The 17378-nt window shown below is 43.3% G+C and overlaps 1 protein-coding gene across 1 annotated transcript in view; it reads left to right on the forward strand.

Moving 5' to 3' along the window:
• Positions 1–17378, forward strand: part of ercc6l2 (ERCC excision repair 6 like 2) — a 96121-nt gene that overhangs the window by 37114 nt on the left and 41629 nt on the right. Inside the window, 2 exon segments of the mRNA XM_033017705.1 lie at positions 2664–2780; positions 6121–6240. Of these exon segments, the coding sequence (XP_032873596.1) occupies positions 2664–2780; positions 6121–6240 (237 nt within the window).

Raw genomic sequence — 17378 nt, forward strand, 5'->3', positions numbered from 1 at the left:
CTTATGTCGTAATCAATGTTCTTTCCTTGTCCAAGTAACATAGAAAATAGTGCAGGAGGAGGCCATTTGGCCTTTCTAGCCAGCACCTCCATTCATTGTGATCATGGCTGATCATCCACAATCAGTAACCTTTGCCTGCCTTCTCCCCATATCCCTTGATTCCGCTAGCCCCTAGAGCTAACTCTCTTTTAAATTCATCCAGTGAATTGGCCTCTACTGGCTTCTGTGGCAGCGAATTCCACAAATTCACAACTCTCTGGGTGAAAAGGGTTTAACACATCTCAGTTTTAAATGGCTTCCCCTTTATTCTTAGACTGTGGCCCCTGGTTCTGGACTCCCCCAACATTGGGAACATTTTTCCTGCATCTTGCCTGTCCAGTCCTTTTATAATTTTATATGTTTCTATAAGATTCCCTCTCATCCTTCAAAATTCCAGTAAATACAAGCCCAGTCTTTCAAATCTTTCCTCATATGACAGTCCCGCCATCCCGGGGATTAACCTCGTGAACCTACGCTGCACTGCCTCAATAGCAAGGATGTCCTTCCTCAAATTAGGAGACCGAAACTGCACACAATATTTCAGATGTGGTCTCACCAGGGCTCTGTACAACTGCCGTAGGACTTGTTTACTCCTATACTCAAATCCTCTCGTTATGAAGCCCAACATGCCATTAACTTTCTTCAATGCCTACTGCACCTGCATGTTTACTTTCTGTGACTGGTGTACAAGGACACCCAGGTCTGCTGCACTTCCCTTTTTCCGAATCCGACACCATTGAGATAATAATCTGCCTCCTTGTTCTTGCCGCCAAAGTGGATAACCTCACATTTATCTACATTATACTGCATCTGCCCATTCTACCTGTCCAAGTCACCCTACAACCTCCTAGCATCCTCTTCGCAGTTCACACTGCCACCCAACTTTGGGTCATCTGCAAATTTGCTAGTGTTACTTTTAATTCCATCTAAATCATTAATATATATTTATATTAATGTTTATGCCGCTAGGGTGCAGACTGCCCAAGCGGAATAAGAGGTGCTGCTCCTCCAATTTTCGGTGGTGCTCACTTTGGCCATGGAGGAGGCCCAGGACAGAGAGGTCAGATTCGGAATGGGAGGGGGAGTTGAAGTGCTGAGCCACCGGGAGATCAGGTTGGTTAATGCGGACCGAGCGGAGGTGCTCGGCAAAATGATCGCCAAGCCTACGCTTGGTCTCACCGATGTAGATCAGCTGGCAACTGGAGCAGCGGATGCAGTAGATGAGTTTGGAGGAGATGCAGGTGAACCTCTGTCACACGTGGAACGACTGCTTGGGTCCTTGAATGGAGTCGAGGGGGGATGTAAAGTGACAAGTGTAGCATCTCTTGCGGTTGCAAGAGAAAGTGCCCGGGGAGGGGGTGGTGCGGGAGGGAAGGGAAGAATTGACCATGGAGTTATGGAGGGAGCGGTCTTTACAGAAAGCAGACAGGGGGGGAGATGGGAAGATGTGGCGAGTGGTGGGGTCACGTTGGAGGTGGCGAAAATGACGGAGGACTATTTGTTGTATGTGACGGTGGGGTGAAAGGTGAGGACTAGGGGGACTCTCCCCTTGTTACGAGTGGGGGGATGGGGAGAGAGAGGACTGTTACAGGGTATGGAAGAGACCCTGGTGAGAGCCTCATCTGTAGTAGGGGAGGGGAACCCCGGTTCCCTGAAGAATGAGGACATTTCTGATGCCCTGGTGTGAAACACCTCATCCTGGGAGCAGATGCGGCGTAGACGGAGGAATTGGGAGTAGAGGATGGAGTCCTTACAGGAAGCAGGGTGGAAAGAAGAGTAGTCAGGATAGCCATGGGAGTCAGTGGATGTCGGTCAGAAGTCTTATCACCTGCGATGGAGATAGTGAGGTCAAGAAATGGTAGGGAAGTGTCGGAAATGGTCCAGGTGTATTTGAGTGCCGGATGGAAGTTAGTGGTGAAGCGGATGAAGTCAGTCAGTTGTGTGTGGGTGCAGGAGGTAGCACCAATGCAGTCGTCGATGTAGCATGGATATTGACATGGATTGGTTGGCAGACAGGAAACAAAGAGTAGGAATTAACAGGTCCCTGTCAGAATGGCAGGCAGTGACGAGTGGAGTGCCGCAAGGCTCGGTGCAGGGGCCGCAACTATTTACAATATATATTCATCATTAAGATGATGTAATTAAAAGTACCACTAGCAAATTTGCAGATGACATAAAGCTGGGTGGCAGTGTGAAGTGCGAAGAGGATGCTATGAGGTTGCAGGGTGACTTGGACTTTCATTATGGAACAGTACCTTGCTCATTGGCATCCTATCATATGAAATATTTTATCTTTATTTAGTCTTTCTTTATCACAGTGACACCTCTCATTCTCTGGTGATGTTGCACTAGATTAACTGAAGCTGTAAAGAAATCCAAGCATAAAGACAATTGTTGAACATCACTGATCTATCAGATTCATAAATGCAATGAAAATGGCACATCTGTAAAAGTTTGGCACACCTGGCAAAACATTCCTTTTCTTAACTAAAAGAGACAAGTTCTCAATTAGTGTCTAATGATGATATATTTTTTTGTTTCTGAGTTCCTTCTGTTAATCTGATATTGGAATCATATGATCGATTTGAAATTACTAATACAGAATTTTTTGTTGTTTGTTTCAGCGCAATCGAGAAGGTTCTACAGTATGTCAAATCTACTTTAGTTATCTGACAGTCCTCCGTAAGATATCAAATCATGTTGCACTCCTGCAGCCTAATGAGAACACTAGCAAGATGCAGGTATTTGCTTGATTTTGCTATTCAGTAATGGAATCAGCAGCTGAAAAATTCATTGCATTTTTAATGATATCGTGAAGGGTCAGTGTATGGAACACCATTAACTGTCCAGGGTGCAAGTCTTGGTTGGTGTCTGTGATTCCAAGAGATAGACAATATTAATCATTCGTTCCACACTCTGCGTAAGGCTGGCAGATGTATGCGTGATATATAGAGGCCTAATTGGGTTCCGGGCATTGAAAGATGCCTAAGGAGTAGAAGATCTAGGGAGTAGTTGGGATTAAAACTGAGGGGAATTTTTAAAACAATTAAACAATAGACTAGACCCCGCACTAGGTGGCTCCTATTGCCCCTGTCCCACTTAGGAGACTTTGCGCCCCACCCAAGGTTTCCGTGCGGTTCCCGGAGGTTGCAGGTGGTTGCCGGAGGTTGCAGGTAGTGGAAGTAGGTAGGGAGATTGACAAAAACCTCCGGGAACTGCACGGAAACCTTGGGTGAGGCACAAAGTCTCCAGAGTTTTCCTTCAGGTTTCCTAAGTGGGACAGGGGCATAACAATATTACTGCAAATCAAGTAAAATGGTAATATTTTGGCTGTTCTGGGTGTGGAACAATGTGACCTATTTTCCCAGGCTGTGCTCTGCAACCTTAGGAAATGACATTATCTTGTTCCTGACTGACCAGGAAACAGTGTCATCAGTATATGGGTGATTTGCGATGAAGTGTACATTTAAATTTAAACAGTGGCACAATTCAATTCAGTCTGAGAATGAGCAAATTTTCTGATAATGACAGCGTGAAAAATAGGGCCATGTGACTGAATTTAGGATTCATTTTTAAAGTTTAGTCAGTAATGCTTTTAATCTCTTGAGTCAAAAATTGTGGGAAATCACTCCACACCAGGGTACATAACTGAGATTGTGCCTCAGTGAAATACTGATGCTATGCTATAAGATGGCTTTCAAATGAGTCCAAGATCCCTTATGCACAATTAGGTGAAGATAAAAATTACACAACGCAAAGCAAAGGGGAGTTCTGGTCTTCTGTTCAACACATCCCTCAATCAAACTTTTTTTTGAGAGGTTGATAATAGATGTTCCATTCTGTAGCTGTTGCAGACTTAGAAGAAGGGAATTTCACACAGACCAGGCCACTGTATATGGAACTACAAGTTGTGAAATGAGGATTTCATTTCAAGTAGGTCAGTAAATTGCAAAAGACTTCAGGTACTGGAACCTGGAGCATAAAAAAAGCTGCTGGAGGAACTTAGTGGCTCAGGCAGCACACAGAGTCTCGACTCAAAATATCATCGGACCTTTTGCCTCCACGGATGCTTCCTTCAGCATCTTGTTTTTTGCTCAAGTAAATTGCAGGATTATCAAATATTGAGATGATCTGGCTCTTTCAGAGGTGCCAGGGAGATTTTTAAATTAGTACGTCCACATTAATTAGGATAATGCAATGAATGGGACTTTTATTGGAAATAATGTAGATTTGGGGAAAGAAAATAAACTGTTCCTGAGGAAAGGCACTCTGAGTACCAAGGCATCATTTCTGCTTGGCAACTTTACTTGTACTTGCAGCCAGAACTTAGACTATTTCATTGCCCCAAGATGTTCTGACAAACTCCCAGTGGAGTTTAGAAATTGGCTCAAGTGATAGTTGCAATATGCCTAACTGACTTCATTTGTGTGTGTATGTGTGTGTATATATGAGAAAGAGGGAGTTGCTATGACACATTTATATTTCCCTACTCATGCTTTGTAGCTGTGTAGTATAATATAGTACACAGTGAATTTACAGCAGAAGCATTATCCTCTGGAGATTGACAGTAAAGAGATTGTCCTCATGGAATGACAGGTTCATTTCCTTCCGATCGGCACCATCTATTTTGGTCTTGGTAGAGCCTTACATTGAAACCTTGATGACATTTTGGGCATTCATAATCCCTCAAGAAACTGGTACCCATTGCCAGTTTCCATTGAGTAGTGAAAGCCCTACTGGATGCCTGATGCTCAGTCTGAATATAAACAGCTTGTGGTATGGTTATGGTTTGAGGTAGGTCTGGAGGGGGTTAAATCCCAACTAATCATCAGGAATCTCTGGCTACCTGGTCCTTCCCATGTGCCTGTACACACCCTGGCTCCCTTGATCGCCAATTTCATACTGGCAAAGTGTTTCTCCTGTAGTTAGATATGTTGATCAGCTTGTTCCATAGCCTTTCAGTTAGAAAGCATGTTAGTCAATTTTTCCCCTTTTATTTGTACTGCCGAAATGAATGTTGATATGAAAAGTTTGGGTTAATTTGAAAGACTAATAGAAAATGCCAGCAATATTCTGATAAAGGATCTTTAACCTGGCATGCTTACTGAGTTTTTATAATTTTTGCTGCCTTTTTTCCTGATTTTATCCTAAGGTTGATTTGGTTCAGTAGAAAGTTATTGAAGTAGATGAAGTCAAGACGAGAGTGGACTCAGTTTAAGACATAAGAAAGTGGGGAAAAGCTAGGAACCCAAACTGCTCTAAGTTAGCAATTTGGGTCTGCAAAGTAAAGGGCCTGTCCCACTTGGGCGTCATTTGCGCGTCACCCAGGTGGCGAGCGAGGATTTTGAGAATCCCAAAATCCTGGGGCACTGCGCGCTACCGCGCAAATAATGCCCAAGTGGGACAGGCCCTTCAAAGGAATTTTTATCCAAGTCACTAGACAGTTTCAAAAATTATTTGCCTTGCCTTGCCCCAGTTAATGAAAATTGACTGATTTAAAAAAAAAAGATTCCCATTTGTCATTTGATTTGCCATTATTGCAATTTACTGATCTACTTAAAATATGACCTGTGTTTTGACATTTGCTATCCCATTTTTCAGTATGAAACCTACCCTGCCTCCCACCCCCTCCCCCTCGAGCCAAGGCTGGGAGATTCCATGAGACCTCCATACCGTATCAACAGATCAGCTACTGGAGACATTGGAAATTTGGCAATCATTGCAAGTCATCATGGAGCCACCTGCCTTCTGACCCAAAGACATTGTTACAGGAATAAATTAAATGTCAGAAGGCAAGTTGGAAGATCCAACCCGTTGTAATGGTGTAGTTCATTAACAATGATAATTCAAAGAATCTCGCTGCGATGAACAAATGGATGCTTCCCAGAACCCCACTGTAATAAAACGCTGGTGCAACTTTAAAAAAAAGTGTTTTAAATGCAACATCGAGACACATATTTACAATAGGAGCTCCCTTCCCTGACTTTTGGTTATTCCATATTTCTGTCAGTGCTGTGTGAAGCGAAAGAAGATTTTTGATCACCATTCAATTTACTGTTTTGATTTTTGCTTTTGTTTTAGGAATCCACCGTTAGAACAGTTTGTGAACATGTATTTTCCAAGTTTCCAGAGTTTGTCGAGCAGAGTAAAGAAGCTGCTTTTGCAACCATTTCTGATCCCAAATACAGTGGGAAAATGAAGGTAAATAAATAGATGAATGTTGCATAACTAAATCAAACGATTGCTTTTTATTTGTATTTTCAGTTGCAAGGTTTTGTACTTAATTGATATAGAGTAATTGAGCATGGAAACAGGCCCTTAAGTCCAACCTGCCCATGCCGACCAAGATGCTCTATCTACCCTAGTCATGCCTGCCTGTGTTTGGCTGATATCCCTCTAAACTTTTCCCATTTCTGGCCATATCCTTGTAAATCTTCTCTGCACTCTATTCATGCTATTTCTCAATGCTGAAAAAAAAGCAGTAATGAGATTTCAGGTAAAAGATGTTGTAGGACCTCAGGCAAGTTGACAAGAAATTTCCAAACAAAAATACAGAAAGCGACAGCAAGGGTTGTGGGTGGCTCTCACACCCCTCTGTTTATTCTAAACCTAAGCCCGTCTAGGGTAATACTAATCCGGAGAAGCACAATCCAAAACTCCCTTAAAAGTTCATTAAAAATAATAAATTACAACTAAGAAAATGCCAAACAAAATAATATAAATGTAAATTCTACAAATAATGTAACATAAAATATTACCGGAAACCACAAAAGTTTTGATAGTTGGGCCAGATAGCCTGTTTTCCATATTGTATGAATTTATTACTCTAAGTGTATGACATTGTTGGAAGCTAGGGAAGAGATATTTGTATCATCGATAGCCATGGGTGACGTGCCAGAAGGTTGGAGTGTGGCTAATGTTGTTCCTTTAATTACAAAAGGGTGTAACGAAAAGCCTGGGAATTATAGATGGTGAGCCTCACATCATTGGTGGAACAATTGGAGGGAATTCTGAGAAACAGGAGCTACATCAGGGGTCAACATCCTACGGCCCCCAGGCCGAATGCGGCCCGTAACCCAAAATCATCCGGCCCGCAGGCGGATTTTTTCCCCGTAATCGTCCGGCCCGCTGAGCGCCCCGAGCAGTGGTCGAGCGCCCCGAGCAGCGGCCGGGCACCCCAAGCAGCAGCGCCCCGAGCTGCTGTCGAGCGCCCCGGGCAACGGCTGGGCGCCCCAAGCAGCAGCGCCCCGAGCTGTGGCCGAACGACCCGAACAATGGCCGGGCGCCCCGAGCAGCAGCCGAGCGCCCAGAGCAGCGGCCGAGTGCTCCGAGCAGCGGCCAGGCTCCCCGAGCGCCGCCGGCACGGCAGCGCACCTTCTGTGAAAGAACTGCAGACGCTGCAAAAATGGAAGGTAAACAAAAATGCTGGAGAAACTCAGAGGGTAAGACATGCAAGGATTGCATGAGGCTACCTCACCCGCTGAGTTTCTCCAGCATTTCTGTTACCTTCTGTGAACACGTGATTTGATGCCTGCCATCCGGGGCGGGATGGGGGCGGGATCCTAGTGTAAACGTGATAGATGTGGCCCGCCATCCGCTCACAGGCATGCGTCCCGGCCCCTATGCAGAACAAGATTCCCGACCTCTGATCTACATGTATGTGGAAAGGCAAGGGATGGTTCAAGAGTCAACATGGCTTTGTGTGGAGGAAATCGTGGCTCACCAATTTGATAGAAAACTAAGAGAATTGAGGGCACTGCACTAGATGGTTCCCCAGGGTGGGGGAGTCTAAATTTGGAGGGCATTGGTTTAAGTTGATGAGGGAAAGATTAAACAGGGAATTGAGGAGCACCTTTTTCAGACAGATGGTGGCGTGTATGTGGAACTAGCTGCCAGAGGAAGTGGTAGAGATGGGTACAATTATGATAATTAAGAAATATATATATATATATATCTTGGATAGCTACATGTACAGGAATGATTGGAGGGATCTGAGCCAGGCACAGACAAGTGGGACTAGCTTGGTCAGCGAGGACGAGTTTGGCCGAAAAGACGGTTTCCTTGTCATGACTAGTTTTTTTATACATTTTGGTTTCACCATATAGAAATTACAGCTGTGTTTATACATAGTCCCCCATTTCAGGGCACCATATTGTTTGGGACACATGGCTTCACAGACGTTTGTAATTGCTCAGGTGTGTTTAAATGCCTCCTTAACACAGGTATAAGAGAGTTCTCAACACCTAGTCTTTCCACCAGTCTTTCCATCACCTTTGGAAACTTTTATTGCTGTTTATCAACATGAGACCAAAGTTGTGCCAATGAAAGTCAAAGAAGCCATTATGAGACTGAGGAACAAGAATAAAACTGTTAGAGACATCAGCCAAACCTTAGGCTTACCAAATCAACAAGAAGAAAGAGCACTTGTGAGCTTACTAATCGCAAAGGGACTGGCAGGCCAAGGAAGACCTCCACAGCTGATGACAGAAGAAATTTCTTTATAATAAAGCAAAATTCCCAAACACCTGTCAGCCAGATCAGAAACACTCTTCCGGAGTCAGGTGTGGATTTGTCAATGACCACTGTCCGCAGGAGACTTCATGAACAGAAATACAGAGGCTACACTGCAAGATGCAAACCACTGGTTAGCCACAAAAATAGGATGGCCAGGTTACAGTTTGCCAAGAAGTACTTAAAAGAGCAACCACAGTTCTGGAAAAAGGTCTTGTGGACAGATGAGACGAAGATTAACTTGTATCAGTGTGATGGCAAGAGCAAAGTATGGAGGAGAGAAGGAACTGCCCAAGATTCAAAACATACCACCTCATCTACGAAACACGGTGGTGGGGGTGTTATGGCTTGGGTATGGCTGCTGAAGGTACTGGCTCACTTATCTTCATTGATGATACAACTGCTGATGATAGTAGCATAATGAATTCTGAAGTGTATAGACACATCCTATCTGCTCAAGTTCAAACAAATACCTCAAAACGTATTGGTCGGCGGTTTATTCTACAGCAAGACAATGATCCCAAACACACTGCTAAAGCAACAAAGGAGTTTTTCAAAGCTTAAAAAATGGTCAATTCTGGAGTGGTCAAGTCACTCACCTGATCGGAACCCAATTGAGCATGCCTTTTATATGCTGAAGAGAAAACTGAAGGGGACTGTCTGTCTGTGGAAGTCTGTTGAATTCTCTGCCTCAAAGGGTGGCGGAGGCAGGTTCTCTGGATGCTTTCAAGAGAGAGCTAGATAGGGCTCTTAAAAATAGCGCAGTCAGGGGATATGGGGAGAAGGCAGGAATGAGGTACTGATTGGGGATGATCAGCCATGATCACATTGAATGGCGGTGCTGGCTCGAAGGGCCGAATGGCCTACTCCTGAACCTATTGTCTATTGACTAGCCCCCAAAACAAGCATAAGCTAAAGATGGCTGCAATACAGGCCTGGCAGAGCATCACCAGAGAAGACACCCATCAACTGGTGATATCCATGAATCACAGACTTCAAGCAGTCATTACATACAAAGGATATGCAACAAAATACTACACACGACTACTTTCATTAACATGATATTGCTGTGTCCCAAACATTATGGTGCCCTGAAATGGGGGGGGGGGGGGACTATGTATCAATACTGCTGTAATTTCTACATGGTGAAAACAAAATGTATAAAAATGGGCTTTATTAAAATCTGACAATATGCACTTTAACCACATGTAATTTTTCTATTACAAATCTCAAATTGTGGAGTACAGAGGCAAATAAATAAATGATGGGTCTTTGTCCCAAACATCATGGTGGGAACTGTATTGGCAGATTGTAGCCTAGCTGAGTTAGAGAGCTCTGTAAACACTGAAGTACACATCAGTAGTTGTAATGTTTTATTACTGAATGAATGAAAGCACTGGACATGGTGCAGAAAATTCCTCATTTCCCTTTGGTGCATTTTGTCTTCTGCGTAGTCCATTCAGTCTGCCTCTGCCAGATGTGGATATGCTTCCTTTGAAAATAACAGTCCAGCCTTTGTACACAAGGCACCAGTTATTTGCTTCCCAAGCCTTGGAACATCTTGCAAATCAGATTATTGGCAGATCCACATCTGTACACATTCAGTGAAGCCAAGGCCTACTGTAAACAGAACAACACAAGAGCACCCCCTGGGCAACTGACTGATTATTTAGAGGAGAGAGTTCCAAGAAGATATTGAGCTAAAATCTTGCTAAAGGAATATTCAGATAAGCCGAGCTCTGTGCATACCCATTCTAACAGGCATTTTTTGATTACTTATTCAGTGAATGGATTTATTGAACTTGTGATGTGTTCTCCGATTCTCCATGGAAACTTGCAATGTGGGCTTAAAGCAAAGCGTGTGTTAATAAACTATTTTTTCCAGGTTTCCAGAAGCGTGCTTGCATCCACGTTAAAAGCAGGCAAAACATATTCAATTGAACTAAAGTTGCTGTTGCTTGCAGTTTTTATTTGTCCTAATGTTTCTGCATAGTCAACCTGAAATTGACTTTAATATATAGTGTCAGTTCTGCAAAACAAATGGTTTGATTAGTTTGAGAATAGCCAATAGAGAAGAACTTGAATATTTTGGGGAAATGTTAAAAATATGATTGCAAGCATTTAAAAATTAAATGAAACAAACTTATATAAATAGGATATGGAATTGTATATTTTGCTCGCTCATGAACTAAAAAAAAGCAGAGGTATGTGATTGCTAGGATGCACATTGGTGAACTATTGTTTAACTATTCCTCTTTCACATTAAAAAACCAATAATCCTGCACAATCAAGATTGCTGGTTTGCTAATTCGTATTCAAAAGATTAATGCAATTGTGATGATTTAAATGCTGTCTCCAGCAATTTGAACCATTCGTCTACATTTTAATTTTTTTTTCAAAAATTAGGTTTAAGTGTAGTAGTGAGAATCAAGTGAATCAATCAAAGTTAAACTTCATTATTCAATGATGTATTGCAGTCAAGAAACCTAATCATTTTAAGTGTCAATGAGTTGTTGAACTACTCAAATGCTGTAATGCCGCAAATAATGACAGAAGTTATGAGACTGATTATAACTGGCTACAAAGCAAAGTCAGGCAGCATCGCTGGTGATAGTGCAGCCTTCCTTAACCAACTTAATGCATTCTATGCTCGCTTTGAGCAGAAGGCCAACAGGGTGATGACATCTGTCTCGTCAGACTCAAGAATGCTTTTTTCCAGGGTCACTGTTGCAAAAGTTAGATTGGCCATCCTGAGGGTGAACCCATGAAAAGCAACTGGCCCAGACGGAGTCCTTGGCCATGTATTTAGGAACTGCATGGGCCAACTAGCGGGAGTGTTCACGAACATCTTTCATCTCTTCCTACTCCATTCTGTGATACCCACCGGCTTCTAGAAGACCACTATCATCCAGGTGCCAAAAGCAAGATCTTGTACTTTAATGCCTACCGTCCAGTGGCCTTGACTTTCACCATCATGAAAAGCTCCGAGAGGCTGGTTATGGTGCACATTAAATCCAATCTAGCAAGCAGCCTTGATTCACTGCAATTTGTGTACCTTCACAACAGGTCCACGGCTGGTGCCATCTCCCTGGCCCTACACTCATCCCTGGAACACCTGGATAAGGAGGACGCCTATGTCAGACTCCTATTCATTGACTACAGGTCTGCTTGCAATACCATTATCTCAACCAAGTTCATCTCCAAACTCTTGGAACTTGGAGTCAGCAACTGGATCCTCGGCTTCCTGACAACAGATCACAATCAGTGAGGACCGGTGACTGATCTTCCTCTATGATAATCCTCCGCACTGGTGCCCCGCAAGGATGCATTCTTAGCTCTCTACTATGCTCATTGTATACTTATGACTGTGCAGCCAAATACCAATCCAACTCAATTTAAAACGTTGTAGATTACACCATCAAATAATGATGAGATGAAGTACAGGAAGGAGATCAAGAATCTCAGAGCCTGGTACCAAGACAACAACCTCTCCCGCCATGTCAGCAAGACAAAGAAGATTGTGATTGACATCAGGAAGCGAAGCAGTGCACAGACTCCCATATACACTGATGGCACTGAAGTAGAGATGTCGAAAGCTTCAAGTTCTTAGGAATAAATATCACCAGCAATATGTCCTAGCACGTTGAAGCAATGGCCAAGAAAGCACACCAATGCCTCTGCTTCCTTTGAAGGCTTAAGAAGTTCAGCACAAACCCAACAACCGCCACCAACCTCTACAGATGCGCCATATAAAGCATTTTATCAGGATGCATCACTGCATGGTTTGGGAGCAGCTCCTTCCAAGACCACAAGAAATGACAGAGTTTTGGATGTGGCGCGGACAATCATACAAACCAATTTCCCTTCCATCCACACTTCACGCTGCCTCAGCAAGGCCACCAGCATAATCAAGGACCGGTCTCACCCTGGCCACTTCCTCTTCTCCCCTCTCCCATCAGGCAAAAGATTGAAAGCACATTTCTCCAGATTCAGGGACAATTTCTTCCCAGCTGTTATTGGACAATTGAACCGTCCTCTCACTATCTAGAGTGCGATCCTGATCTCCCATTTACCTCATTGGAGATTTTTGAACTATCTTTTATCTGACTTTATCTTGCACTAAATGCTATATCTTTAATCCTGTATCTGTACAATGTGGACGACTTGATTGTAATCATGTACAGTCTTTTCATTGACTAGATAGCAGGCACGAAAGAAAGTTGTTCACTGTACCTTGGTACACATGCCAATAATAAACTAAACTAAAACTAAATTTCAGCAGGAACTAAAGAGACAGGAGTGGATTATTCTACCTTTTTTAGGCTGTTTTCAGGTAAATTGCAACAGAGAAGGGATAGTTCAGTCCAATCGTCTATAATGGTATATAATGGCTAACAGCTCGTTCCATATACACACACTGTGTGGAGGAATTTGCCCCATAGGTCCCTTTTTAATCTTTCCCTTGTCCCTTTAAACCTATGCCATTTAGAGGCACACGAAGGCCCTGATCCAAGTGTCCTTTCTATTGTCTTATCATTTTACTCCCCATTTCCCAATGCCTGTCTAATTTAACTATTTATTGTTGACCTTCAGTTCCTTTTGGCTTTTAATTTCTTTTGAATCTGAACCTTTAAGTACCTCATATTTTCATCTGTTTCAAGTTTTCAAATCACGTTGCTATCTTTCCCCCCCAGTTTCATGTCTATTGACGGGGGACCAGAAACTAGAGGTCCTTTTCACAATGGCAGGCAGTGACTAGTGGGGTACCGCAGCTATTTACAATTTATATTAATGATCTGGATGAGGGAATTGAAGGCAACATCTCCAAGTTTGCTGATGACACTAAGCTGGGGGGCAGTGTTAGCTGTGAGGAGGATGCTAGGAAACTGCAAGGTGACTTGGATAGGCTGGGTGAGTGGGCAAATGTTTGGCAGATGCAGTATAATGTGGATAAATGTGAGGTTATCCACTTTGGTGGCAAAAACGGGAAAGCAGACTATTATCTAAATGGTGGCCGATTAGGAAAAGGGGAGATGCAGCGAGACCTGGGTGTCATGGTACACCAGTCATTGAAAGTAGGCATGCAGGTGCAGCAGGCAGTGAAGAAAGCGAATGGTATGTTAGCTTTCATAGCAAAAGGATTTGAGTATAGGAGCAGGGAGGTTCTACTGCAGTTGTACAGGGTCTTGGTGAGACCACACCTGGAGTATTGCGTACAGTTTTGGTCTCCAAATCTGAGGAAGGACATTATAGCCATAGAGGGAGTGCAGAGAAGGTTCACCAGACTGATTCCTGGGATGTCAGGACTTTCATATGAAGAAAGACTGGATAGACTTGGCTTATACTCGCTAGAATTTAGGAGATTGAGAGGGGATCTTATAGAAACGTACAAAATTCTTATGGGGTTGGACAGGCTAGATGCAGGAAGATTGTTCCCGATGTTGGGGAAGTCCAGGACAAGGGGTCACAGCTTAAGGATAAGGGGGAAATCCTTTAGGACCGAGATGAGAAGAAACTTTTTCACACAGAGAGTGGTGAATCTCTGGAACTCTCTGCCACAGAGGGTAGTTGAGGCCAGTTCATTGGCTATATTTAAGAGGGAGTTCGATGTGGCCCTTGTGGCTAAAGGGATCAGGGGGTATGGAGAGAAGGCAGGTACGGGATACTGAGTTGGATGATCAGCCATGATCATATTGAATGGCGGTGCAGGCTCGAAGGGCCGAATGGCCTACTCCTTCACCTATTTTCTATGTATCTATGTATCTATTAGTCCTCTCGCCAGTATGAAATTTGATACCTTGTCAAAAGCTTTCTGAAAGTACAAATCAAATGTGCTTTCCTCAACCATCATCTTTTTAACACCAGCCAGTGGATGAAAAAAATGTGGCTGGAAATGGTGACAAAGCACTGTGGGGAGGACCAGCTGAACACTATGATATTGACAGTAACACATTAGATAAACCAAGATGAAGGAAGATAATTATAGGCTTGGAGAAGCTGGAAGTATTAAACTCAGTGATCCAAAACAGAAATCTAGAAAAGGGAATTTGGTCTTTATGTGAAATTGCACAAATCCAAAGAACAGTTGTACAGGGTCTTGGTGAGACCACACCTGGAGTATTGCGTACAGTTTTGGTCTCCTAATCTGAGGGAAGACATTCTTGCCATAGAGGGAGTACAGAGAAGGTTCACCAGACTGATTCCTGGAATGTCAGGACATTCATATGAAGAAAGACTGGATAGACTCGGCTTGTACTCGCCAGAATTTAGAAGTTTGAGGGGGGATCTTATAGAAACTTACAAAATTCTTAAGGGGTTGGACAGGCTAGATGCAGGAAGATTGTTCCCGATGTCCAGAACAAGGGGTCACAGTTTAAGGATAAGGGGGAAATCTTTTAGGACCGAGATGAGGAAAACATTTTTCACACAGAGAGTGGTGAATCTCTGGAATTCTCTGCCACAGAAGGTAGTTGAGGCCAGTTCATTGGCTATATTTAAGAGGGAGTTAGATGTGGCCCTTGTGGCTAAAGGGATCAGGGGGTATGGAGAGAAGGCAGGTACAGGATACTGAGTTGGATGATCAGCCATGATCATATTGAATGGCGGTGCAGGCTCAAAGGGCCGAATGGCCTACTCCTGCACCTATTTTCTATGTTTCTAAAAAGAATAACAGGTATGAGAATCTCTCACTAAGGCACAGAGCCCTAAATATGCAAATCAACAGAAGAAATTCCTTGGTTTATCTGCAATCCAGGACAAGCAGCTAGTTCGATGGAAGATGATATCAAGCCAAAGATCAAATTTGATCAGATATCAAGCCAGTTTCCCCCACTTTTTTGTGAGTATATAACTCTTCCTGAGAACTCTGCTCCAATGCCGATCAGCCTCAATAAATAATAGAGGTGAAACCATTTCCTATGAGAAGATTATAAGATATAACTGGACTAAGTGGGACCCTTTGGGTCCCAGCATCACACGGTAGGGCTGGTCACCAACGCAATATTCCACCTCTCCACCAATTCCAATACTGCTCGCCAGTGGGGGTGGGGGGGGGGGGCTGTCTGTTGCGCTAGTATGGGTGTTGCGGGCTGAAGGTACTTGTTTCCAGAGGGCTAGTATAGACATTGTGGGCCGTATGGATGCTTGGGCAGGCATCCAACTGTTGCAACGATTTTAAAAGCCAAGCCAAGGCAAACAATTGGGCTGCAGCCACCCGACAACCAAAATTCATTTTGTGAACACAAACTTGTCAAAAAAGGCGAGGCAAACAATTGGGCTGCAGACACCCGACAACCAAAATTCATTTTGTGAACACAAACTTGTCAAAAAAGGCGAGGCAAACAATTGGGCTGCAGACACCGGACAACCAAAATTCATTTTGTGAACACAAACTTGTTACAAAAAGGCGAGGCAAACAATTGGGCTGCAGACACCCGACAACCAAAATTCATTTTGTGAACACAAACTTTTTAAAAAGGGCTGCAGCCGCTTTACAGCTGCATCGAGGGGACTCACCGTGGAGTAGACGTGCGTTCAGTGTTATTCGCAGCTCAGTCTCTGCCAGACCCTCTCGCTTCCTGGGTCTGGCAGAGACTGAGTGAGGCACGACACTTCCTGGTTTTATAGTCCCTCCCCCTGCCGCCAGCGGGGGCAGCAGAGAGAATGGGGAATTTTGTAAAAATATTAATTTCTCTCTCATTTTTAATCGACGGAAAAAATCCTCCTCACTCATACGGCAGAGGGGGGCTCTGAGCGAGATGGCTAAAAATGACGGCCGTAGGTGGCGGCGTTCTCTTGGAACTCGCAGCACAGTCGGCCAAAAGCGGTCGAAATCAGAGATTTAGTAATATAGATGTGAACAAGCAACCACAGGGAACAGTTTATGCCCTGCTCCAATGCCAAAAAATAATTAAAACCTTCCTTGATTTACAGCTTAATAACTTTGTTCAAGTAAGGCCTTTGAGTTCACAACTCCCAAATAACCTCAGAACTAACCTTGAGTTTGGTTTGGTAAATTCCAATTTATAAACCTGCTTCAATTTCTCTGGAAAATTAAACTATTTTTGTTGGAATTATAACCAATAATTTTTTTGTAAAATTGTTTTGGCAATCTCATAAATTAAGTAAGCAAAGCGTAATCTATAGGAATGAGAGCAAATGCCGTAGTGCTGTCTATCTAATTTCCTAGTACAGCCAGACAGTAAATAAGTTTCTGATCTGATTTTGGCAATAGAATCACCCATAAAGTGGTATTTAATATATTTAAGGATGGATTTTATTTTATAATTAGGATTAATATATTTATTTTATAATTTAGGATTCATATATTTAAGGAGGATTTAAACTAATGTGGCAGGGGGGTGGGAGCATGAGCAGAGAGACAGAGAGGTGTAAAATGAGGGTAGAAGTAAGGTGAAAAGTAAAAGTGGCAGTCAGACAAATCCAGGGCAAAAATCAAAAAGGGCCACTTTTCAACATAATTGTATAAGGGGTAAGAGTGTTGTAAAAACAAGCCTGCAGGCTTTGTGTCTCAATGCAAGGAGCATTCGTAATAAGGTGGATGAGTTGAATGTGCAGATAGTTATTAATGAATATGATATAGTTGGGATCACGGAGACATGGATCCAGGGTGACCAAGGCTGGGAGCTGAACATCCAGGGATATTCAATATTCAGGAGGGATAGACAGAAAGGAAAAGGAGGTGGGGTAGCATTGCTGGTTAGAGAGGAGATTAACGCAATAGAACGGAAGGACATTAGCTTGGAGGATGTGGAATCGATATGGGTAGAGCTGCGAAACACTAAGGGGCAGAAAACGCTGGTGGGAGT

The sequence above is a fragment of the Amblyraja radiata genome, chromosome 3 (assembly GCF_010909765.2).
Source record: "Amblyraja radiata isolate CabotCenter1 chromosome 3, sAmbRad1.1.pri, whole genome shotgun sequence".
Classification (NCBI taxonomy): Eukaryota; Metazoa; Chordata; class Chondrichthyes; order Rajiformes; family Rajidae; genus Amblyraja; species Amblyraja radiata.